The 26,856-nt window shown below is 41.0% G+C and overlaps 1 protein-coding gene across 1 annotated transcript; it reads right to left on the reverse strand.

Moving 5' to 3' along the window:
- Window positions 1–527: 527 nt before the first annotated feature.
- aplnra (apelin receptor a) lies at window positions 528–2,611 on the reverse strand. The gene has a single exon (XM_067522362.1). The coding sequence runs from the start codon at window positions 2,431–2,433 to the stop codon at window positions 1,348–1,350; it is 1,086 nt and encodes a 361-aa protein (XP_067378463.1). The 5' UTR covers window positions 2,434–2,611; the 3' UTR covers window positions 528–1,347.
- Between the last annotated feature and the right edge of the window lie 24,245 nt (window positions 2,612–26,856).

Consider the following 26,856-nt stretch of genomic DNA (forward strand, 5'->3'; position numbering starts at 1 on the left):
GAACATGTAGGGTTTGCGTGGCTTTTGTAACTTTTCTTTGTTTCACACGAAGACTTATTAACTTTTAACTAAAACACACTATTCTGAATATTCTGCTGCTGATTTTACCCAGAAGTCATGAAATATTTAAAGCACGACCGCTGATAGAGCCGATGGAAGTCACAACTGGGTACTGAATACACAGTCAGGATGACGGCTACTTTGCATAATCCATTTACAGTCTGGATACTGGCTGTGAATCAACAGAGATTAGAGCTCTATTAGTCTGAAGGTGTAAACCAAATGCAAACTATTCATAACAAAGCTTTAACTCTCTGGAGATACTCAACACTGAAATAACTGAATGGTCCAATGAAACTGATGTGAAACTACAGGTTTAACAAGAGTTTCTAACGACCCAGCTATACATTTGGTATTAGAAGTTTCTTTACTTTCTTCATTACACTGATGTAAAATGACACTTTAAAATAAAATCATAACCTTTAACACACTCTCAATGAATCTTAGAGATCGCTAGTTCATAGAACACATCTTTAATACAGTAGTTAGTTACAGTGACGTCAAAAAAATAAAACATGTACATCGAAGTGGAACATTTACAAAGTTCCTTTGTCCCCTTTAGTGCCCTGACTATACTGCAAAACCCCTGCACCCTGACCCTCCCCATCCCTGTTCCCCAACAACATTTGTGCCATCTGCTTGTCTGCCCCTGTCTCCTCTCCACAAACTATATAATTAAGCCACAACACCTTTAACACCCTCCCTCCCTCCCACATACAAACCCTTCACAAACGACACACTTTTAAGAGGACACTGTTTAATTTTCCTGCTCACACATTTTTTTACAAGTGCTTCTAAAACAAAAATATATCTGAACAAAGAAAAATGCTATGGTATGAAAATACTGTACAACTTTAGGTTTCATCCAGTGTAAATAGATTTCAATGCAATTTCAGTCACAGCTTCCCCAAAACAGTGTGTGTCTTTAAACTCATAACTCTGCCCTTGTTTGTGGTACACTTGAGAACATTTGAAGTTCAGGACAAAATAAAAACAAATACATTTTTTGAGAACTTAAGGAACAGAGCAGCTGAGGAGCTCAGCCAGCTGCCACCAGACTTCCCAAGTCAACAAAACATACAGAGCGTCCACTTCTCTCTTGTTGTAGAGTAGGAGGAAGGTACTAATGGATTTAATGACTGTGAGCAGTGGTGGTTCACCAAGAAGTTCATCATCTCACCTTAACAAGTTTGAATAATGGACACGTAAAGTTTGTATTTTTACAAGTGTTCCAGTGGTGGGAGCTGGGACCGTCCCGCAGCCCCGCTTCACCTTTCCTTTTGCTCTTTACACCTTAGTGGCCAAAGACTGAACCTCTGATTTCTGAGTCTGGGCACTGAGTGTGGATGACATGGAGCTCATTTGGCCATGCATAGCCTTCTTCAGGTTGAGCAGGCACAGACACTGGGAACGAAAGCGCAGGTCAAAGAAGGCATACAGAAATGGGTTGAGGCAGCTGTTGACGTAGGCCAGGCAGGTAGCGTAGGGGTGAGCCAGCAGCAAGAAGCGCAGGAAGCCGCAGGAGCTTGGAGCCAGACTGAGGTAGGAGAGGGCATCCATGCTCTTCAGCACATGGAAGGGAATCCAGCAGATGGCAAACACCACAACCAGTGTTGTTATGATCTTCAGCAGCCGCTTCTTCTTCTGGTCCTCCTTGCGCAGGTTGTTAAAGTGGCGTGTGACAGTGCTGCCGATGAAGCAGTAAAAGATGGTCATGGCCAAGAAAGGAAGGAGAAAGCCCAATGCAGAAGAGGACAAGCTGAGTCCTGCAATCCACAGGTGCTCATGCTTGTGGTTCAAGGTCACCAGGCTGAAGTCCATTGCACATGTGGTCCTGTTGCTGTTTTCATCGTTCACAGTGGTGCGGAAGAGCAGTGTGGGCACAGCCAGCAAGCCAGACAGGAGCCAAATAGCACCCAAGGATGCAACCATGGTGCCTCTAGAGCGCAGTCTGGTGCTGGACAGAGAGTGCACGATAGCCAGGTAACGGTCAAAGCTCAGGCAGGTGAGGCAGAAAACACTGGCATACATGTTGACCAAAACAACGTAGCTGCTGATCTTGCACAGAGCAACACCGAAGGGCCAGTGGTACCCCAGCGCTGTGTACACAGCCCACAGAGGTAGGGTTACAACAAAGGTGAGGTCAGCAAGGGCTAGGTTTCCTATATAGACATCTGCAGCCCGACGTTTAGATTTGGATCTCCAGACGGTGAAGATGACCACACCATTGCCTGACAGGCCCAGGATGAAGATGAGCATGTAGAGGACTGGGATAAGGGAATAAGAGGGTTCCCACTCTGAGAAGTCACAGACAGTGTCATTCTCATCATAATACTCGTAGTTATCGCTGTATTCCGCAGTGCTGGCCTCCATGGTGCAGGAGATCTTTTTCAAAAAAAATCCTTTGTTTTGGGGAAAAAGAGAAACAGAGTCCTGTACAGGTCCAAGGCTACTGAGGTGATTTAAAGCTAAAAAATCAGAGACTAACAGCAGCTCTAAGCTCTGCCGGGTTAATGCTAATAGGAATGAGAGGAGAGAACAGACTGTGTGTGAGTGACTGCCTGCCTTTTTAAACTCGGCCCTCCACACCCCTGGTTCCCTCCCAGGACAACCCCCTCCTCTTACCCCCAGTAAAACATCTCTCAGCCCACCCCTTCCTCTTCTCTCTCACCTCTTCCCAGAGAACTAGTCTCCCTGATATGCTCCCCCTGTGGACAGGTCAAACTTTCCTTATGAATCTCGCAGGCTATAAAAGTTAATAGGAATTGCAAGAAGCAAGCAGCTTCAAAAAAGTAAGGACTGGGTGACATACATTCTCACAGCAGAATCAGAGCAAGCTACATCTGATTAAAACAGAGGGAGCAATCAATTAATCAAGTTTTCAAATGTTTCTGCCAAAAGCTTTGTATTGAAAAACAAAAAACCCCTAACTGGATACTGTGGGCAGGTCGTTTTGCTTTAGTTTCCAAAGGATGGTGGATTCTGGTCGAATGTGGAACAGGTCTGGACATTTCAGCTTCTCTTGTTTTACATCACAATAACTCGAATTACATAGCTGTTAAAATTGGAAACTCTGTTCTGATGTTTATCTTTCATTATGAGCAACTGCAGCTAAAGAGGTCAATTTAAAAGCACCATTAATATATTTTAAAAAAATGTAATGGGTTTAATGGGTTGCTTCAAAAGGTAACATAATTAGATCGACAGTGAAATGCAAACTGAAGATTAGATTAAATGTCAGTGGGCAGCTCAGGGGAAGTGTGGATTCACTTCTTAAGTCTTAGGATTAATTTACATAAGAAAAGGACAAGCAAACACACAGGTTAAAAACAAAAACAAAAGGAAACTTCACATTGACACGATCATTTCAAAATCCCCTTAAATGCACCTGGATCAACTGACTGCATCACATAAGGAAGAGTGTGGTTTATGCAGGGCAACAAAGGATACATAAAATATATCACTAGGAGCATAAGTGTTTTGGTGGTGAATTTTTGGAACAAACTGGAGGAGGAATTAAAAACACGCAAAACTCTCAGTGGGTTTAAGAAGATGTTTAAAAACAATGTGTTGAATAAGTATAAGAATGCAGTTTGACATGACTTTGTATCTAGAGGTCACAAATTGTTTAGTGACAAAATGTTTTCTTATTGTTTTATTGTTTGGACTATTGCTTGTGAACTACTTGTCTTATTTATTTGGAATGTAAAGAGGATTAGAATGATGAATGTGTAGATGATTCCAAAGGGGTAGGGTTTATACATAAGCTTTGGCTACAGCCTTTTCCCTTTCGGTCTCATTTGAGAGGACATCAAGGATCACTGACTGTAAATGATTTGCATGAGGAATGTTTATTTAACTGTAAAGACTTGAAATTATTCCTTATGAAATTAAACGAGTAATGAATATATCCAAATAATCAATTTATGGTATGTGGATGTTTTGTAGAAGATTTTGTTGTTTTAATCTAATGCACATGGAATTAAGGTTGATTGCACTTAGCAAACAGTAAGCTAATAAAAAAATGTTTTCATGCCCAATTTGAAGACACAATTATACATCATAGAGCCATCTGCAAAGCAACAGCTAAAAAAAATTGCAACTTTACAAAATATGTTGCTTTTTAAGCAGACTGAAAGTCAGCTAAAACAAAACACAAAATACAGTGGTACAAAGAGTCTGAACATTATTTACAGCAGGTTTAGTTTAGATAATGTGTCTAGAACAGGTCTCCTAGTGGTTATAACAGAGTGTTTGAGTCATCCCAGTGAATTATTAAACAGTAAATCCACTTTCTCTGAGAAATGTCTTTGATGATAGGACAAGCTTTGTGGATTTAGCTCTAAAACAAAGTCTGACTTTAGTACACATAAAGTCAAGGAAGGCGAGGCTAACGTGACAGAGTCTTCATGCTTCTTTCAACAACGTGGCGATGTTGGCGCCCAGTTTCTCCTGCATCTGCATCAGGTGAGAAACAGGGAGTTGTACTAACATGACTTTGTTATCACATAAGAAAACATTTTTAAGTGAAAGTGGTGTTTAACATATGGCAGCTTCCTCCGTCCACTGAGTACAGTAAAGCTAAATAATAAATCAAACTTACTACAGTAAAGAAAAAATCAATTACCTTTCCTACTATTCTGTTCTAACGTGATCCTCAACTTTAGAAAACCCCACACAAACACACACACCAGGTGGGTTCCACCTCTACTTCACTCCCCAGGGAGAGGATTGGCTGCCTGCTGATTGCATTCCCCTGTATCCCTTAGCCAAATAAATTAGCAAATTTCAAAAAAATAAAGGGGAGAAGATAAGAAACAGATGGTCAGATTAGACCTTCGTCCTAGATATCTTCTGAGGACCTCCTCACTTGTTAATCTCAGCCTCTATAGGTGCCAAGATAAAGTCCTGCTGCTGATCCTGAGCTCAGTTTTATGAAGGTGAGATGGGGGAGGATGATTATCAGCTTGGAGTTCACTTACATTTCTTTCCAAATGAATTATATGTCACACATATTCTGCATCAGGTTTAGTCAGAAGTTATTGCAAACAGTTTTTTGTGTCATTTACTGCTTCCATTACATTTTACCGGGGTTGCCATGATAGCTCACTGTGTCACAGGGTTTTGTCTTTCTCAGGCCTGGACCACATGTGTCCCTGCCACAGCTGTTACTACTTTTGATCTGCTGCTGTAATGACTGCTTCTGTATCACCCTGGCCATTATTATGTTTTTGTATGGACAAAATGTAGCAATTCAATGGGCAGTTATTAGAAGCTTTGAAGAGACGGAGATATGCGTGATATTCATCTTTACTATAGTTCACTCAAGTCAGCGACAGGCGATTTGGGGGACATTTGTAATGGACGTATGTCAGCTGCAGCCTTTTCAATGGTAGAGATAAGTGACTGAAGGTGTAATCTGTGACCTGAGGTTTGTTTGAAGTGTAAAAACATTTTTGGCAGCACACAGACCCCTCCTTGATTTGTGGGTAATACAACAGACCCCAGGCTCCACAAATCATGCTGGGGGATCCAGGGCCGAGAGCAAGGGGGGCTAGGGTCACAGTGAGGTGTCTCCTGGAATTAGATGAGGTGAATTCTTAAGTGGACACTGTTCCTGCTAAAAACAACTAAACTAAAATAAAGCTAATTATTGTTAGTGAACATTTGGATTTTTTTCGACTCACTACACTGCTGGCAGTCACCTACAGCTGCGGGCCTTTCACATCAACATGTTAAGTGCAGACTCTGCTCTGTCAGACGACATCGCACTCCTGTGCCATGGAGCCAGTGCCACATCCTCACGCGTGAGGGCACTGCTCCTGCTGAGGGGTTTGCTACATTGCGGAACATCTTGAAACTGCCGGTTACCTGAGGATCACTGGCTGTTGTGCCTTTGCATCATTATTTTCATGGGAATAAAAAGCACAAGAATAAAATATTGGTATTGTGTGAAATAGAGTTTTTAAAATTATTTCCAGAGGCTGTACATACTATATGTGCCTGATTAAACCCTTGAGCTCAAGACCAGCTGTATCATAAACCGCTATCTTCTCTCCACATCTGCCTACTTTTAACCTCAGCACTGAACTGAATATGGACCTCCACCCAAACATAAGAAATGGTTGCGCTGATGTGGCAGCTCTATTGTTTCATTTTTGTCGTTCCAAGCACTATTTCTCCTAATGAGCAATGCACCTGTGAATAACATGTTTTTTTTTAATTTCATCATGTTTCCCGGATTCATTTAAAAGAGCGGATGCAAATGATTTGTCTTACTGTAAGTAAATATGATGGCACTGGTTCAGGAGGTAGAAAGGGTCATACATTAATCACAAGGTTGCTCAATGAAATTGCTCCTGGTGTGTGTTTTCCTCATTTGCAAGTCACCTTGGGATAAAAGTGTCTCCGTATAAAGTGTGTGAGTGTAAAATGTGTACAATTAGCATTAACAACTAAAAGTGATTTTAGACGTTAAGATGGTGTACCCCAAATATGTTTATGTATCAATAATTTTAACATAACCGCCAACTGACAGTAGGAACAACAATATGACTAGTTGCATTCTCTGCATATGACTAAGTGCACTCCTACATAGAAAGAAAGAGAGGCAAGAAAACAATTAAAATATAAATCTAGTATAACAAAAAAATGAAAAGACCCAGTCAAGGAGTCTGTTGAAAACTTTATACCATCCTCCCTTTAATAAAAGTTTATTGCTAACTTTTTTTTTTGGCCCGCCAACCACCCCTTTCCTCTACGTAATGAGAAACTCTGCTGATTTTACACATCAAAGCCTGTTTGTGTGTTGGAGAGTACTACTACTGCATAGGTGAAAAAAGTTTCCCTGACAAATATCCTTAGGTAATGTCAATGAAGTCAGCATCAGTTGGCTGTGAAGATGACAAGTTTGAAAATCTGGGCATGAAGTCAAGCTGTCTGTGTCTGGGAGACAGTCAGATTCGACATCATTATCAAACCCAAACATGTCCAAGCCAGAGCCAGACTACAGCCGTGTTTTCAAATTGATTATTGTTGTTGCCGCTAGAAACAAAATATAGGCTGTTTATTTATGTCCTTTCCATATTGCACATTTCCCAAAAAAATAACCTCACTTAGTATTGGTGAGACATTTCAATTAGTTTGAGTTGCAGCTCACTCGTTGACAACTTTTCTTCTAGATGAGGATGTTATACTGCTCAGGTAATTTTAAAAATAAATGTAACACTAACTGGACCACAGTGCAGCAGCGGACCAGCGGTGCTTTTTGTACTCATGCATCCTTGTTTGTGCCATACAACCAGTAGCTTCATCAGGAGCAAGGGGGTCACAATGTGTTTCCCCTCTTCCTTCTCAGGACCCTGGACCACCCCTGCAACCATCCTCTATCTCCCCACCGCAGTGTGTGTGAATGTCAGTGGACAAAACACCAAGCACCACAGGATGTGCTATAATAGGAGAGTTTGTCCTCTCCAGCGGAGATGCTTCTTTCAGACTTTTGTTTTCTAGCTATAGCTATTTATTTAGTGCAGTGCATGATTGAATGATAATATAAATATTGTTTTTGGCTTTTCACATACATCCTCCAACTGTTGTTTTTATACGGTTTCAGGTAAAAGCTGTGGTTTTATGATATTATGTGACAGATACTTTTCCTATTTTGTAATTTTTCATTTATTTAAAAGTTGAAGATGTTTTTTTTTATTAATTGTGTGGTCAAAACATTTACATTTTATCTTTCACCTGCAATTGCAGGGAAACATTGCAGGAAAAAAGAAGAGGGAGATGAGTCTAATGAAAAAGAGGATGTGAGAAAAGAGATAAAGGGACAAAGGACAGGTTGATGAGAGGGTGGCTGACAGCAGGCCAGTTTTCTCTCTGTAGTCAAGTTAATGACAGGGATTAAGGAGCCGTGGGACTGCTGAGATCTCCAGGCTCTGCTAGACTCCAGCAAGGCCCTCCTATCATCCCAGGAGATCTACGGGAATTGGACTCCATTTGGCCCCAAATCTCCTGACAAAACAAAGGCCCTATGGCTCAATTAGGAGGAAATTAGTCTCTTCTTACACATTCCCATTTTACCTACTGCGCTACAGTACTTATAGACCTTCTTCATTGCCACTTCTGAAATTAGTCTTATAATAATTATTTAACATTCTCTGGGTGTTTTTTTATTGGATGCGCATTTTTAATTGACCAAGAGACATAGTGAGCACCTTATAAGCAAACTTATAAGCAACTTATAAGCAAACCAGTATGTATATTTCCAGTTTACTTATAAATAATAAATAGAGACTCACAACCTGTCCCTGTTATGAAAAGTCACAACTCACAGTATGTGTCATGCCAAGTGTTTTGCAGACTTTCCAGGTAAACTCTCATGAGGGCCAGAGAGAAACTTGTGTCTTTTGTGCGATAAATTTCTTCAGGTGGGAATAAAAAAGTCGATGCAGACGTGACAATGAGAAACACCAAGAGGAAGATGCAGGCAGCAATGCTTAGTCAACAAAAAAATTTAATTAATACCATTTTACACAAGGTTCCTCTTTATATGTTATATAACATATGTTATATGTTGGTTTCAAATGTGCTCTATGCGGCAGGGAAAAGCTCTTTTTTTGTTCTAAAGTATAGAGTTGTCAGGGAATAAGCTAAAAGGCTCAACAAAACTCCTAAAATAAGTAGTATGTTGTGTTCCTTGCTATGAAAATGACAAGAATATTATTGCAAAAGATATAGTCAATCTAATGTCTACTGTGATTTAAAACTGAGAAAAACTGTGATACGTTTTCAAAAACTTCGTCAGGAAAAAGCATTTCTTTAATATGGGACAGAATACCTCTGTTAAATTATTTTTCTTATCAGGGTCAGTGGTACAGGTACAAACAACAAGTAATTGTTCTTTTGTTAATTATTTATGGTTGTTGTTAACCTTTCGTCAAAGTTAAAGAGCAGTGTTTAGCATTCCTGCCACTGGTGAAACTGCAAAGCATCCAATATTGGCGACAGTGAGGCGGAGGCTGCAGCGTTTTTCCCATCTGTCAGCTGTTTGACAGACAGCAACAAACTGTAAATCAGTCACCTCTGAGACGAGGCCAGCCCTCTCCCTGCTCAGAGCAAACAAACCATAGGGAGTGTGTGAGGGTGAGTGTGTGGATTCACACTAACAGTGCATTGTCCTCTTTTCTGATTTGTCAGGTAGCACTGACTCTACATTACTATCAGGTGGGTCAAGTAGATGCCAATTTTATCATAAAGAGCTTTTAAATGAGACTATTGTACTTTCGAATTAAATAAAGAAAAAAATAAAAATAAGCTATGGTCATTTTGATGCACTTTGGGATTTTGCAGATACCAGCCTGGCTAATGTCACCAGAAATACGATATAAGTGACATTAAGTAGTAAGCTTGGTGACTTTTAAATGATACATTTTAGACAGAAGGTTACACAAGGAAACATTACTGTTTCTAAGATTAATGCATCAAATAAACCTAAATGTCCCATATTCACCATGTGTTTAAGATTAAGATTTTATTGACCCTCTCTCAATTAAGTTTTGTTGCTACTGCAATGGTGAATAGAACCAGTCGGAAGCATTATCACAATTTGATTTTTTTCTTTGGGTTCTAAAATCCCACTATTTGCATAGTGGTAGTGGTTGGAAACTGACATTAAATCACATTTTCTTTTGCAGAATACAAAAATTTTTTTTTGCAATTGCATGATACTGTTACATGACAAATTTAATGACTTGAAACATGTGCATGCATTTGTGGCTGTGTAGATTCTACCACTTGACATTGTCTATTTGCAGGGGGCTGGCCTGCAGTCAGAGGTCATGGCTCCTTTAAAAACTGACAACTGTTTAAAGGAGTCAAACAATAAAATCAACTTTTACACTTTGTTGTCAACTTTGATGTGCAATCACAAGGCGAGAGAAGGGGAGGTGGGACAAAGTGGGAGTAAAAACATCCTTTGACTTGCCCTAATTGTTTCAGCATCTGTTTTGCTGTTACTATCACCCAGACAGACTGAAAGCACAACTGAAAACACACATTCAAAGTTTCCACTCAGTCCATTTCCTTTAATCAAGCTGCCCTTGCAGTGACTGATTGCCAGACCAGACCTTGGCCTTGTCTTGCCTGTCTTTTCATCTGTGCTTACTGCACAGCTTATTTTAATCTCTACAAGCCTTCCCCCTTAAAACACTATTCTTTTTAACTCAGCTCACAGCTGATAGTTACATTAACTTTTACAGCTGATGATTATCATCATAACATGTGATTAGAGGAAAAAGGAAAGCATGTATCCAGTGTAGACTTGGGCCACTAGGCATAAGTAGTGTTTGAGTTTGAGTCCATGGTCTGACCAACTGGCTGTGGAACGTGGCCTTCCCATTATATATGCACTTCAGGTTTCCAAAAGAGGAAGCAGGACACTGTTAAAACACAAAAGGTCCAGATGTTAGGCCCCTTGAAAAGTATCCTGCTGTCTGCCTCGTGCTGAACACTGACAAATTGGTCTTTAACGATACAAAAACAGACATAAAGTCAATGTCAAAGCCATGTGTCACACTTCGGAGCCCTATGTAGGGATGCTAACCGATTCCAAAAAGGAGCTGGGACTCTAAGGAAACAAAGCCCTGCACTATTTCAGCATCTAAGATGAGTTTATCCACACAGTCAGCACTCACCACCTGTTGTTTTGTTCATCTTGGTCGAGGCTTGAGGGCTTGAAATCATTGACGAGTTGTTTATTTTTGAGGTACAAACGCATAGGAAAGAAACGTCCTTTGACTGAAGGCAAGTTAGAGAGGTGGGAAAAGCTACTCTGCCACGGACAAAGTTCAGAGTTTGGATGCACACACATATCGTGGCATCTGGCTACCGGGAAGTTCTCTGGCCTTATCTTACAAAAAGGGCTCCTGGGTGTCAGGGTGGCCAGGATGTCAGCATATGTGTAGCCGTATGTTCAGTCCCTTATGAAGCCTAATGTTTCCACCTCACACTCATATGGTCACGATTAAGCAGAAACAGACAGCTGCAAACCACATCCCTCCTGCCCCAGCATCAACTCGAATTTAATCTACTACTATCTACTGTTAGCCACTATAAAAAACAGCTCTAGTATTTTCTTTAATGTCACTCAGGCTTCTATAAATACAGTTCTTATCCATATCCCTTAATGTAATATTTCACAAGTTAGTAGCATAACCTATAGTTTGAGGAATAGCTGTGGTTGATGTTACCTCATTTCATGCTGAAAAACATTATGGCTTATATTATGGTCATAATACTGCCAAAGAATCTGGAAAAAAAATCTCAAAACACAACCTCTATGGTCCAGCTGTGGCAGCCTGGCACATTTAAAAGAAACTGTTGAGTAACACTGTTGAGTATCATTTATCTTTGTCTGTAATGGATCACGATTGCTTATATTATATCACAACAGCCATATTACTGGAGTTGTTAGGCTGTGGGCTTACGATATCTGGAGTCATTAGACCACATCCTAGTAACACCCTAGAAAACTATACCACACTTTAAGTAATTTAAACTAATGTTAAAAACAAAAACAAAAATCTAAACCTCATGGAAGCACTAGAGGAAAAATTAGGAGCTCACGAAAGTCATTAGGTGTTAATCTGTAAGGACCATGATTCTCTGTGCAAAATGTCACAGCAATCCATTTAGTACTTGAAACAAAAAAACCCAACAACCAACATTGCCGTCCCCAGATTCATTGCTGCTATCATGGCTTTAAATCCTAATCCTTTCTCCTGTGTTTGACCAATATCTTACTTCACTTGCTCTTCTGAGCCATCATTTGAAAGTGTTTAGAATGTACTGCAGACCTCAGACGAATCCTTTCAGAGGGAAAACTAAAACAGGAAATCGAGTGTGTGTGACCAATCACACTACACCAGAACTTCTTTATTGTGTATGATGGATGCAATGGTTTGGTGTAGGGTTCATTGGCTCAGCCCTTCCTGCCTTTGTTGGTGTTTGTGTAGGGTGGTTGCCTTCATCAACCAGTAGTGTACTTGTGCATGACTCTTGCTCTACAGGTTTCTCCTGAAAGATCATGCTTTGTGTTACACTTCAGACATTTCATTTGTAAATTAGGAAGAACCTGGAGGAAGTCATATACATGTTTATATAAGTATCATGGAAACTGATTTGTGTTTGTAACAGAAGGTTGAGGTACAACCCTAAGGGCCTTTGGGATAAAGGCTGAGACGACAAGCCTAAACCTGCTCTCCTCACTTCCATTCATGAGCCTTTACAAGCTACTAACTACAAAACACTGCATTTGGTATTTAATGACAGCTGTCAATTATCAAGACTTAACAAATTGGAATTTCTTAGACCAGTGTGGTTACCTTGAAGCCCAGATAATTAAAGGACAGGAGCACCTTCATGGGTCTATGCAGAGGGCAGAAAGTTTCTTGACAGAAAACTCAAGGTCAGAGAGATTGAGAGGAGAGAAGAGAAAAGAGGACACCCCAGCTCTTTTTATGGATTATGTCTGCCACCACAACATGGAGTGACAAGCTTTCACGGGCCCAAAAAGCAAACAGCTTTCAGCATTCCAACATGGGAGACAGACCTGTCTATTCATACGTGGAACAAATGGCGACTCATCACCTTGTTCATCCTGACGCAGGGGGAGAGGGGGGAATTTCGAGGAGAGTTTGTCTTGCAGGAGAGAAGCTTTGCCTGTAAGAGGTACTGGTAGAAAAGCCCTTTGGCCAGGACACAGAGCTCGTAACATCTGATGAGACAGATGATTCCTGTAGGCACACACGAAGAAGATTGGCCTAGCAGGAAAAATACATGCACACCTAACTTACATACAGAATAACATGTTCTGCGTAATGAACCCTTTGTAACATCAGGAAGCAAATTAGCAATTAAGCTTTGAGCATTGTATATGACTATTTGAGAAGTCCCTTAAACAGGCAAAGAAATCTCACTGATCCTTATCATGAATTTAACATCCTCCCTGCATAATGCAAAGAAACCTGTTGGCCTGCTTGATTTAAAATAACACGCATAATGGTTCTTTGTTTATTGTAGTACTTGCATTACCTCTAACTGAGGGAAATGCTTATTTACTCTCTTTCTGAGAGCTAGATGAGAAGGTTGATACCACTGTCATTTCTTTATGGTAGATGTAAGGCTAAAGCCAGCAGCTGGCTCACTTAACTCACCATAAATATTGAGAACGGGGGGAACAGCTAGTTTAACTGCGCCCAAAAGTAATAAATCGGCCTATGGCTTATCTGAAGCCCATTAATTAACATGTTCATTTCTGCAGAATCCTGGTTTCCAGTTTTTGATCTAAGTTAAGCTAATATCTTCATTCATATTTACTCATCATATCAATCTTCTCATCCAAGCCTTCTCAAGAAATTAAACTGCACAGCATGTACAAACAAGTCAGACTATAGCTTGGCCAAATGGAAGGCATTTTGAACAGAATGCAGTGGGAAATCAACAAGTAACATATTCCCAAAATAAGATTTTTGGGAATTGTTTCCAAGTCAAGCTCTAGACAACTGTATTGTTCAAAGGTGCCATTTGGCAGCAGGTCTGTAATCACATACTTGTTGGTGAACTGTAGACAATCTGCTGACTTTCTTCTAAGAAAATAAGGAGAATCCAATTGTTTTTGCCTCCCTCCCCCTCTCCCTGTGTGACTATCAGACGGTCTCTGGAGAAGGGCTGGTTTCCGTAAACGTGATGGGGAGATGTTTCCTGTGGCAGGTCTGTCTGCTGCTGATTAGACTCCATCCATCAACTGGACCTCCTCAGAGCACAGAAGAGGGCACTGGTCAAATTTGTCCCTCAGTCCAGACCAGTTTCTCATACAAGGTCACTAAAATTCCATACACTGCCACTCCACCCAAACAGCACAGACAGATCAACCCCTTAGATGGCGCTTATAAAGCAATATGAGACACTGATTTAAATTTGAAAGTTAATGTAGACTCACACATTAAACAATGTGGAAACTCAAGCCATGATTTCTTTTTTAATTGTAATTTGAAAGATGACTTATTTCACTTTCTTTTATATAGATCTAAATTTTCAAGGCTTTATTTTGTCAGACTGGACCAAATAGTACTGTATGTTTGCTGAAACCCACACATGCATGTGCATTCTGCAAAAGGTGTATACAGTGTTGAATGGTAGCCTCAAAGCCCACACAGGTCAGAGTTGTGGCTGTTGTTTCTCCTTTGCAGACATAATTGTCCTTCCTAAGGTTCAGCCTGCAAGCACTGTTTGCTCTATGCAGCATGGACCTTTGTGCCACTCTTGGGTGATGCAGCCACAATATCAGGATGAGTCAAGTCCAAAAACAGCCTGCCACATGTGCCGCTTGCTGTGTTGAGACATTTTTCTGCATGGTCCCTATCACTTTCTTTGACCTTCAGTATAAAGTGTAAACAGGAGGTAGTGAAGTATCCTCCCTGGACAGGCAAAGGAAACTGCATGGGGTTGGGAGACTGAACTGACACTTTTGGTAACATAAATTCCTTTGTTGTAAAACAATGATATTATTGACCATGTCAGAAAAAGGAATTTAGTAAAATTTATGCCACACTTTGACTTTCTTGCTTTAAGACCCTCTTCCAGGCGTGCATTTGTAGGGAAGTATGACTCCTCAGAGAGCACTGCTGACCGAACTCACCTCAACCTGTCAGGCTTTTGAACCTGAGGCTGACTAAGACAATACCCAGGTCAGCAGGTTTACACTGCAATCACTACACACATTACTCAGGTTTGGCCTTTGACCTTAGAGGCAGTGTTGAAATAAGATCAATATAAAAGGTGGAAACTGTGTGAAAACATTGGTCAAAGAACTAATTAGAGAGTAAGAGAGTGGAAGATAAACTAAGGTCAAGGTTCAGCTACCTACCTTACTATGCAGATCAACAATGCTGATGTTTTAGGGGCACGGTATTATGTTTACAAGAAACAGTGAGGGGGTTAACAAAGTCCTGAAGATTCGTCAGCCGTAGACACAGAATGTCCATGTTTTGTACCAGTTTATCTGATAGATGTTAAAACACTTTAGCATAAGTAAAATCTCTAACCAGGTGGGGGAACATTTGAATTACTAGGACTCTAGGCATGGAAATCTGTATTTGAAGTCTAATATTTGCAGAAAAATAAGTAGCATTGTGGAGCTATACTGAAAAGTCAAGGGATTCAAGGAACAAATGTTACTGAATAAATGCAATAGGATTTGAGGAATAGGAAGGTCTCTATTAAATTTCAAGGCTATTCATCCAAAGGTTGCTGAGATATTCCGGACTGAGACAAAATGACAGACTGACTGAACTATACTGGCATGCTGATGGCATGTCTACACTTCTCCAAAAGATCCTCTAAGTCTGGTAGAAATACAGTATATCTCATCAGTTTCCATCTCAGGTCAATTGCCACCTTCGTGTACAGTAGCACTAGTGTATCACACTCAGCCTTTTGACCCAGCATATTGGCGGAACCTGGCTTCTTGGCTGTGGAGTTACAGAGGAGCACAGAGGTGCATATGAAACACATTGTCTGGCAGAGGAAACAGGGAAAGAAGAAATGGGGTCTTCCCAGCTGCACTGCTAAAGGAGGAAAGGCAGGCTGGAAAAGATTTATATTCTTATAGCAAAATAAATTTCACAGGAAGGATTACACCATTACATTGTAAGTATGGATGTAGCAGAGAAACAGGAGGCAGCATTTGGCTGAGGCACTGGACAATTCTGTTAATAGCCTGGCTACTGCTGCTGTTATTGTTCGGGGGACACAGTGCCAGGCAGACTCCTCTTTAGATCAGATACAGCAAGTCTTGCTGAGATTTTCTTTCTGCCACGCAGCTGCTGTCTGTCATTACTTAGAGCCTCTGAAGTTACAGCCAGCTGCCCTCTCAGATCAACACCCTATATTGTCAATACAGCTGGATATGAAGGATTAAGTTACAAACAAATGCAAAAAGTGTAATAATTGTTAATGACGTTAATGCTCCACAGACTGTTTGGAAGAGAAACTCTGGCATTAGAGAATATTGTCTTTCACATTGACTCCTGGTCTGGACACATTTCTCCATACCATGGATAACTGTTGGAGGGTTTATATTCATCCCATTTTAATGTCTATGTGCTGGATTGTTCAAGTTCAGCCCCACCAAATGCCACAGTTAACAAGCACCACAGGCAAGAAATAGAGGGAGGACTGATGACTGAGGTTAGTTTTATCCAGTCACAGAAGGCTGCTGGTAAAATGTACATTTTCTCAAATCAAAATAAACACGTCTATTCTATTCTCCATGAACTTTGCAGCAACTCCATCATGCTAAATATATTACGTTACAGTTTAAATACCTCAGATTTGCAAAACAGAATGTAGCTGTAAAAGAATACATTGTACATTTTTTTCTTTTTGTCGCGTGGGTTGTCACATTGCATGCACACTGACAGTTGCGCAATGTGTGACAGACGATCGTGCTTGGTCAAAGCAATGCAAGCCAGTAGTGTGACCTGACGCTGGCCCCTGACCTACACCCAATGAAAATGAAGCTGAGTGGCAGAATCCCACAGGCAACACAACAGCTCCTACTGGGAGGCGAATCGGTAAGGCACAGCTCAACTGAATCCCCAAAAGGCTGGGCTTCACCAGTCTGGTACCCCTCTTGCAATGCTACACTCACATTCCTGAACATCCGAACAGTGCAGAAGATCCGGCAGAGGAAGAGCCCCTGCTGAGCCCCATAAAGAGGATGAAACTATTGTGAAATAAATGATGTGTAACAAGTGAAAAATGTCCCTTTAAGCATGCACATATTTGCCCACACTTTGCATGTGTGGAGGGTCCGCATGTAGCAGCATGTTTCAGACAGCATGCTATGCACAAGACTTAAGATGTTGTCTTTGGGGCACAATGCCCAAAGCAAATACTGCAGATCTCTGAAGAGCTGAAGAAACAAGGGTAAGGCATTCAGGGGCTCCCTGAAAGCAATTATCCCGGCATGCACACACACACACACATGCAAAGACTACGGTCAGCCAGTGGTGAACGGCTTGACTCCGCAGGCTCTGGTTCTCCAAACACACCCTTTTCCTGTTTTTATAAGGAGAAAATGGGAGTAGCCACATTGAGGAAGAGAGGAGAGACACAGTAGGGTGATGGTGAGACTGATGTATCATTACAACAACTTGAACAACCTGTGTGATGCATTATGTCTGTTTTAACTAGAGTGAACGTGATTATTTGACCAGCAAAAAAGTTACCAATTAACTATATGATAAACTAACTATTAATACCACTCTTTTTTCAAGTTAAAATGCCAGTCTCTGCACATTCTGTGCTGAATGGAAACAAGGTTTTCATCTCGTTGTCCAATGTGATAGTAAACTGATTTTCTTTTTAAACTTTTGGTTTGATAAAACATGGCATATAAAGTTGCCACTTTAAGCCCTGGGAAATAACAGTATAATGGGCATTCAGAGACCAATAGAAATCATGATCAAAACAAATAACGTAATGCCTGACTAATGGTCCCAATACACTGAAGCCAGAGCTTGGACATTCAATGCACATGGTTTTCCCACATAAAAGCAGAAAAAGAATAAGAAACCCACAGGCTTTTATCCACGAGCAGGAGGCATGCAGACAGAGGGAATCAACTCAAACATCAAGTATTTCACGAAGGAGGGGAATTATTGTGCGATACTGTAATTGGATCAATATGGAAAGGTCTATAAGTTAAAGTACATGTATGAGATGGGATGCTGTGAATGTTTTTAATGTCCCGCAGAGTGGGAAGTAAAAGAAAGGAAAGTTCAAATTATTTTTACATGAGGCATTGTATCCCTGTTCACTCAGGACAAATTTGTTGTCAAACTCACCAGAGATTATAACTCCTTTTATGAAAGCATTGACTTAGTCATAAGGATCATATTGTCCCTTCCTAGACCATTACAAAAGTCATTGCTGTTTTTTAAGATGTAAACATGCTGTTGCTTTATCTAATTATAGGTAAACCCTGTCTACAGGGGTGTTGCTCTAACGTAAAACTCTAAACTAAAGCTCCAAACTGAGGTGTAATCAGCAGAGTACAGGGCCGTGTACAACAATGTGAGTAGCTGGGCATGCTGCTCCTGTCGTCACACTGAGTTGATTCCCAGTTCCTACGACTTCCTGAAGGGCCCCTGCCTCTTTGGAGTGGTGCTGATGAGAGCCTCCACAACCTGTCATAATTACACTTTTAAGCCCATAACTGAAAACACACCCACCGGATCCACAGTTTCAGTTCTGATGCAGCTCATTTGGAGACATGATAGGGGATCTAAAATAGAATTATTGATGGGAAATCATATGAAATAAAAATGAAAATATTATATATATATTAAAAATAGACAACCTAAGCACATGTTTCTTTTTAGTCCCCCACTAAATTATGTGCAAGCTGTGACATTTTCACCTGAGGGGGAGGGGGTCTCTTGGTTTGACCAGGGCAGCTTCTCCTATGACATCAGTGTGGCATCTGAAGCATGCAGACCAGGAGAGAGATGGAGCCCCAGCTGGCCCTCTGCCATCTTGCCCTCTGGGTGCAGGCCTCATTAATACACAACTAACACACGTGTGCTGCAGCTTCCATGGTATCCACCCAACCAACACTGGATTATTCATACTTGAATGAGCTGCAGTATTTTACACAGTCTGGATCACGTATGACTGTAGAACATCTGGTAACCGATGTGTTTTTACTAGACAGGTCAGAGTTCATGTTGATGTAACTAAGTGGGATTTATAATAGTTAAAGGATTCTTAACTGTGGCCTTTTTGGATAAATCCCTTCAAGTATCAGATGTAATTGACTTTTTTCCTGGAATTAATATTTTGCAAGACGAAACAGATTTTTCCAAGTGAACATGACCAATACGTCTCAGAGAATAGATGATCTAGTCGAGGTGGATCTTTGTCTTTGTCTCTCCCCAAAACTGTGATTCTTCAAAAAGTAGCCACCAAAACACAGTTTGGGTTGCCCATGAGGCTGTAGTAAGAGTGATTCTCTCGATGGTGGTGGTGTTTCAAAAACAAATAGATTTAAATCTGTGAACATGTCGATGTAACTAGCTAACTGCCTTCTCTACAGTAAATGGTAAATGGTCTGCTTATAGAGCTCTTTACAATGCCGCTTCTCATTCACACATTCACACACACACATGGCAATTTACTATTTTACTTGTCCAAGACATGAGTTATGTTTGACTATGGTATGCTACCAAAAAGAATTTGTGAAAATTTAAATTTTGGTCTTATTACATATTTCTACCAAATTAGAATTACACTGCAATACAAAAATGTAACTAATTTCAACTAAAAATCAACTAATGCAGATTTAAATTGTATCATATCAAATATGTAGGCCTCTCCGTCAACTTAACATTGAAGCCTTTATTAAAAATTAATAATTAATTAATAAAAACCAAAAATGGCAGTGGCCTGTGTTTTACGTAATCACCTGGCTAAAATATGATGTTTTTGTTTTGTAAGTTTTTGCTTATAATTAAAAGCTGTTTTTGTGTAGCCCTGTCTCAAATCAAGGACCTATATTGTTTCAAATATGACTTAAAATAAAGCAAAGTGATAGTTCATGCTTTATACTATTTAATATTAATGGATACTTTCAGTGGGTATTGGCTGTGTCCCATTGGTTCCATTCCAGCTAGATAATAATGGCCAATTGTGCTTCATCTAATTTCAAAGGGCCTTTGGCATAGGCTTCTTTCTTCCACCATAGCTTTTTCTGGGTGGCAAGTTCTCGCTACGATATAATTATTCACAGCAGGCTAGAGCTACATTTGGGCCTCTAAAATGTCACCTGTTGTTCACACAGTCAAACATCTATACAAGGCCTGTTGCCCCCCCTGTTCTTTACAGGGCCTATATGTCTTTGATCAATAATTCTGTTGTCACCCATCAGCCATCAATATGTGCACCAGAAAGAGGCCTATTGTCAACTAATTACAGGCTCGTACTCCATGACTGAGCCAGTGCCTGGGTGAGTGTGATTAAAAGTTAGCTGGGTCATGCTTTGGTTCCTAGTGACTCTTTCAACTGGAACCGACAGCTTGGAATTACGAAACAGCCAAACAAAGCTTCAGTCATCGTGCTCTGCTAAAGTCTGAAAACACTACCATTCTTGATGTCAGGTTTGCGCCCTGCTCTTTCTGACCACATGTTGAAGTGTCCCTGGGCAAGATACTGAACCCCCAACAGTCCATCCCCAAGCCCGGTAAAAATTGGGGAGGGCTGCATCAGGAAGGGGATCTTGCGTAAAAAAACGTGCCAAACCAACATGGCGACAAAATGATCTGCAGTGGCACGTCTGAACTCACAGGATAAGCTGAAAGAGCAAAAAAGAAAAAGTACTAGTGAGGTCTGAAACATCCAGATGTGGGTTCACAGAAGTTGCACTGCAACTAAGTTGTAGTTCAAGGACACGACATGTGACAAGGGGTGCTGGTAATTAAACCAACAACCCTGGGATTGGTGGACGACTGCTCTACCTGTGCCACAAATGTGCTTGAGCATCTACTTTGTAATAAATTGAAATCGCCTGTGACCTCATGGACAGGATAAAACTGAAGCACAGCAACAGTGGAACATCAGGACAATAGCACTGTGAAAGGGACAGTGACCATCTGAGTCAATGAGGCCACTGGTTAGGAGCCAAGGCCATTGTATGCGTGAAGTGAGGTAAAGGACTGAACACACAATAGTATCTTAAAAATGTATGAGTGTATGTATATGTGCCTGTGCATATGCTGGCATGTCATTCTGTGGTACAGAAAGTACTGCAACACCCTCCTTAGTGAGACAGCAAAGATCAGTGCAGTGTCATTTCATTTGCAAAACACATCAAATTAGTTCTATATTCTGACCAAGCTTTTGGTCTGCATTTAGTCTCTGTTAACTTCTAGTTGAAAATGGAAGAGGACTTTTCCTGAAGGAACACTTGCAGGAAAGGCCTTCTTTATTATCTTTCTTGCTGTTATCACTAGAAGCGCCTGCTTGCTCTCTCCTCTCCTGTGTAATCTCACTGGCCAGTGCAGTCTGCACGCCATCCTAACATAACTTCTTTTTCTCAGGGTCCCACTCCCTCATGCACCCACCTCCTTTCCAAAGACAATCTTCTTATATAACCTTGCCATACAAGTTCAGATCAGACAGCAGGAAAGAAGACATTTGGTGTGTTAAAACAATGCTATCATGCTTAGGCTTGTTCAGCTGCTAATTAATATAAGCAATGCATAGTATCTACTTATTAGTGCTCCTTATAATTGCAGTTGCACAGAACATGCAAAGTCAATAAAGCATCTCTGACTCATTCATGTGCTCTGTATGTTTCTTTGTGATTAGGAATTAGTGCTTTCCTCTCATCTGCAGCAATCATGTTCTTACATCTATCATGATCTGAAGCCTAGACCAGATGTAAATGTGAGGTTGACTTTAGGTGATAACAGCACACACATGCAATCGTGATCACAGCAAGATTTATGATATGGTATAATGAGTTCATAATGCATGAACAAAACCTTAGCTGAAGCTCAAACTCCAGATGTGCTCTTATGTGGCTTTACTGACTCCACTTACATCAAGGATATTGTGTCTTATGAAGAGGCTGTTTATTTTCATTACAGTCAAAGCTTCAATACACAACTTAAGATAGCACTAGTATTAGCCTCAAAATCTGTCCACATTTCTAGTATAACATATTGTTTAAAAGTAGTGTAACGTCCAGCTAGGCATGTGCAAGGTTCAGCTGCTTAAATTAATTGTTATTATTAATAATATTTATCTGTTTAACATGAAGTGTTTACAATGTGCAGGTTTATGCTACCTAGTAAAAGTCTTTAGTAAACAAAATGAGGCTGATGTGAATCTGGGATTTACTCCAGCCAAATACTCATTTTTGATGATGCTCAGTTTTGTCCTTTTTTTCTGTGTTTGGGCTGCACAAAGTACCCTGTGCTGTACGTAGAATGCACTCAAGGAGACTTTCCATATATTCAGAATTAGAAGTTAGACAAGTTAGACACACGAGTTGTCTTGTGTGAGTCATAATCTTAAATAAACTACAAACATTTTATAGGTGTAATTTGCAGTGGTCTGAAACAGCAGTGTTAACAAGTCCCACCGCTGTTCCCAGGTTCTCCTCAATCATTCTTTGGCCTAGAGATGAAAAGGATTTGTCAATGTAGCTCTGAAGACACAAAAGCCTTTGTGATAATCCATGAGCTGCTGCTTCATGCCCACAGCTCATTATAAATAACAAAATATCAAAACTCAAGCTCTTTCAATGGGAAACAAACCTGCGTTGTGTTAGTAAGTGTGTATGTCTTCCTCTCATTACTGGACTCAAGGGCCAGTTGGTTTGGAAGGGCCTCGGCTATACTGCTGAAAAGAAAAAATGCTGGTTAAGTCAATGGTTCCTGTTCTGTAATGCTCAGCTTTCTCTTCATCTGGTCTACATAACACTCACCCTGCTTGGGGGTATCCTCATCTCCTACTTGGGAATCTGTACTGTCGGACCAGGAACTACAACTAATAATAATAATACATTTCTACAGTAGTTAAATCCTGCTGAATACCAATTTGCTTTGCTCACACTTTCATAACGCTTAACAAGCTGAATTAATTTTAATTTGATGTTATTCTGATGAAACACCAATAAAACACTGAACTTCCTCCAACAGCACATATATTTCTTACCACTGGCTTTTAGGAAATGGAAGTTATTTGATCAAAGAGTAGCAGCAGTTTACTCATCACCTCTAGAAATCCATGTTATCATGTTGATCATTAATCTAAACGTGTGAGATAGATTTCATCGAGAGTACATGAAAGTCCAGTGAAAAAAAAACATGACAGAAAAACCCACAGTATAGTATATAATACAGTGTGAATATAATAAGCATCTCCCGCAAACCTTAGGTTCATTTTGTAGCACCTTAAAACCATGTGTTGTGGTCAAGAGAAATGACCTACAGTGGGCTAAAGTAATAAATAAAAGCTGAAAGGAATTGATAACAAGCTCTGTAAAAGTAATTAGGAATAGGTGGAATATAAATGAAACCATGCAACTGTCAGTGAACTGATAAATGCTTGATTGGCAGGGAATTATCTGATAAATGGCTCTCTCTAAAATCCGATAATACAACAATATTAAATTTATTCGTCTTAAATAATATCCAGTTTAAATCTCATTCTAAGCAATATATCTGCAATATGATAAATGGCCACTTATATAGGAATTGTATCCAAAGCACTTTACCATGTTTATTTCCAAGCAAGGCGCTCACCTGACCCACCGGGAGCAGCGTGGGGTTCAGTGTCTTTCCCAAGGACACTTTAACACATAGCCGGGACCGGGAATTGAGCCACTGACCCTGTGGTCCGTGTATGACTGCCTTACAAACTGAGCTACAGACGCCCCAGTGTTTTTGGTGAATTGGTACTGAACTTATCTGACACAATGGTTCGAGCCGATTTAATAATGCCCATACAATACATTACACACACACAAACTGTGTTTCTCTGCAGCAGGTTTGTCAGCAGCACCCCAGTGTCCTGGCACAGTTAAATATTTTTTCTGGCTGACAACATCACTGTTTGGAGCAGTTTCCCAGCTGCCACACCAGGAGACACTTCTTCAACCAGAAGGCTGAAAATGATCTCAATGATGGGTAAAGTAAAAATTATAATAAGTTGTTGATTTTTGGATTTGAATTGAATGTCGGCGATTGTTGGTGTGGATTTTCAGATTTTCAGATTTTCAGAATCAGATGTTCCATCTGACCATGATATAAGGTACTGGAAGATGTAAATCAAACAAGAACATGAGTGTGTTTGGGTAAATCCTTAAGTGTCGGTGAAGACCATTACTTCATCCGAGCGTTGACAGTTGGAGTCATCAAAGAAGCTTTACTGCTACCCCTTCTCACAGAAACCCAAAACAATAGCAGGAAGCGGCTGCAAGTCTTCAGGAGATGAACCACACACAAACATCTTCAGACAGGAGTCATTAGACTGGCACTAAGAGGGGAGGGGATTGGGGGGGCCCATCCATTTCCTGTTTTTATCCCTCAGCTAAGCGGTGACAAGGACCTGCATGTGCCAACATCCCTAATGAATCAAAACTTTTGACCTGCTACTAACAGGATCATTCAATACTCTATTATGTCCAGAATGGAAGTGATGCAGACCACGCATCCCTGGGTCTACATGTGTGCACTGGCGACAACATTATCATAATTAGTGGTGACTAGAAATGATGCCAATGACTGTGTGTCTCCAACTGTAAACACAATGGTTTGTTAGGAGCCTCCTAGCACAGAGGACATCCTCTCCATATGGCTGAGGGAGCCTGGCTCCTCTGCTGATCTGCTTCCACTGTTTGTAAAATAAACAAGCCCCCAAACGCCAACCTACAGGCTGTCCAGCTTCCCCCCTCCTGTGCTGTCTAAATTGCATCTGGCTGACCTTTGACCTGGACTGTTTTGAAGTGTGCTTTCCTTCCAGTACAATGTGAATATGCCATGATGGCAAAATCTGCACTGTAAGCATTTTTCATGCTGCAGAAGAGGGAATCACCAAAACATCCCTGAGGAGGTGGCACATGTGACATTTGCCACTTTAAACTATAGCAAGTTGCAGACTATAATATGATTATGAATCATACAAAGTCACAAGGCTTCTATAGCAGTTATTAAAAAAACTATGCTATAAAAGTGCATGTTTAAACAAGGCTCCATTCAGTGGTGCAGCACTATTTCTAATTGTAACAATCTGAAAACAAGGGTGTTTTCTCATTCCCCAGCAATCACCCCCTCATAACACTTCTTAGCTCCTTCTCTCTGGGAGCCTTGAGCCTGCTAGGCCAACTGGTAGTGGAATGAGACAAGAGATAAGCCCATAGTCGGCCTCCATCAACACATGAGGCTTGCCAAAGCGAGTAGAGTTTCAGACAGGCACTCCCCTCGGGCTCAGGGACGGGGGGTGCTCAGACATGGGAGCTTGCTAATCTGCCCCCAGCCGGCATGCTGATGCCCACCATCTGTGTCTGTAACTCATCACCCACTGGCCAGCAGCCTCCACAGGCGTGCACACAAGTAAACAAACACTCAGAGAGAACCATTTAACAGCTAATTCTCTACCTGGCTCTGTTAATTACTGATTAACAGTGCCACCTAAAAAGGAGAGGACAGAAGTCAGTGGAGAGAGGTAAGAGGGGATAATGAGACACCAGCTGTGAATAGAGGCCCACTAACTTCAAGTTATGTCATCAGCCTCATTACAGGGGGAGTTTGCGTCAGACAAATTTGCAGTATAGCTCAATCAGAACACGAGCATCTGAAAAAACGCTGTGACAGGTTTATTCACCAGCAGGGAATGAAGACTGGAGCATCAGGAAAAATGTGGCTGCTCCTTATGCTTCATTTACTTGACAAGTCCTCACAACCATAATTGCGCACGCCTCTGGCACCACTGAGCCAGGGGATGTAGAGGGTTAGGAGGTCAGGGAGGATGTGTGTGTTTGTGTGTGTGGGTGCGTGTGTCTGTGTGGAGGGGGGCGCGTCAACTGATGGAGATTAAATGAAACATCTAAAACTCCTCAAGGAGTAGGACAGCCATGCAGGTGTGCAGCACTTACCCCCACATAACCTCCACACACCCCTCATTTGGAGCTAAAACATCCTGTAGGCGTAGCAGCAGGCAGGTGATTAACACACACAATTACTCTGCTTCACGTACCTTTCGACCAATTATCCGCATGTCTGAATCTCACAAAAAAGAGACGGCCTTGTTGCGTCACCTGATTTGAACACCTTTAAACCACTAAATGACTGGAGTTTTAGTTCTTTTTAACAGCAGTATGTAACTAATCATTTTTTCTTTTTGTTTTTTTACATGCAATTTACAATATGCAAAGGCCAACAACAGTTTTTGTATCATTTCTCAGTTTGTCCATTTTCAAAAATCAGATGTGGCTCTCTACAGTTACTACGGACTGATTATTGTCTTTAAGAAAAAGACACATCCATACATCATCTCTAACAGCTTATCCTTTTCAGGGTTATGGAGGGGTAAAGCCTGTCCCAGCTGTCACTGGGCATGAGGTGGGTTACACCCTGGACGGGTCACCAGTTTATCTTAAGGCCAACACAGACAGACAACTAGTCATACTCACACTCACACCTACAGGCAATTTAGAGTCACCAATTATCTAACATGCATGTCTTTAGACTGTGGGAGGAGAGCGGAGTACCCAGAGGAAACCCCCAAAAGCACGGGGAGAACAAACTCTACACAGAAAGACTGCAGCTGGCCAGGGATTCAAACCAGGGACCTTCTAGCTGTGAAGTGGCAGCACCAAGCACTACACCACCATGCTGCCCCAACCAGTCACATTTACAGATTTACCAGTCATTATTAAACTTAACCTCACGTCTTTAATCTGTAGGAGGAAACTGGAGCACACAGAGGAAGCCCACACATCATGAGGAGAACATGCAAACTCCACACAGGAAGACCACAGCTAGGAGGTGGATTTGAACTGGGGACCATCTAGCTGTGAGGCAGTGTTACCACTCCACCACTGTCCTTCCATTGCCCACTGCCCACATATTTGCCTCAGTTTTATATTTTTATTTAGTTTTATATTTGCCACCGCTTTTCTGTACAACAACATCCTCTGTCCTTCTCCCCTCAGATTATTTATTTACA

Source organism: Channa argus, chromosome 11 (assembly GCF_033026475.1).
Source record: "Channa argus isolate prfri chromosome 11, Channa argus male v1.0, whole genome shotgun sequence".
NCBI classification, from domain to species: domain Eukaryota; kingdom Metazoa; phylum Chordata; class Actinopteri; order Anabantiformes; family Channidae; genus Channa; species Channa argus.

Coding starts and splice junctions, on each gene's coding strand:
- aplnra (XM_067522362.1), bottom strand. CDS start 2,433: ATGGAGGCCAGCACTGCGGAATACAGCGATAACTACGAGTATTATGAT.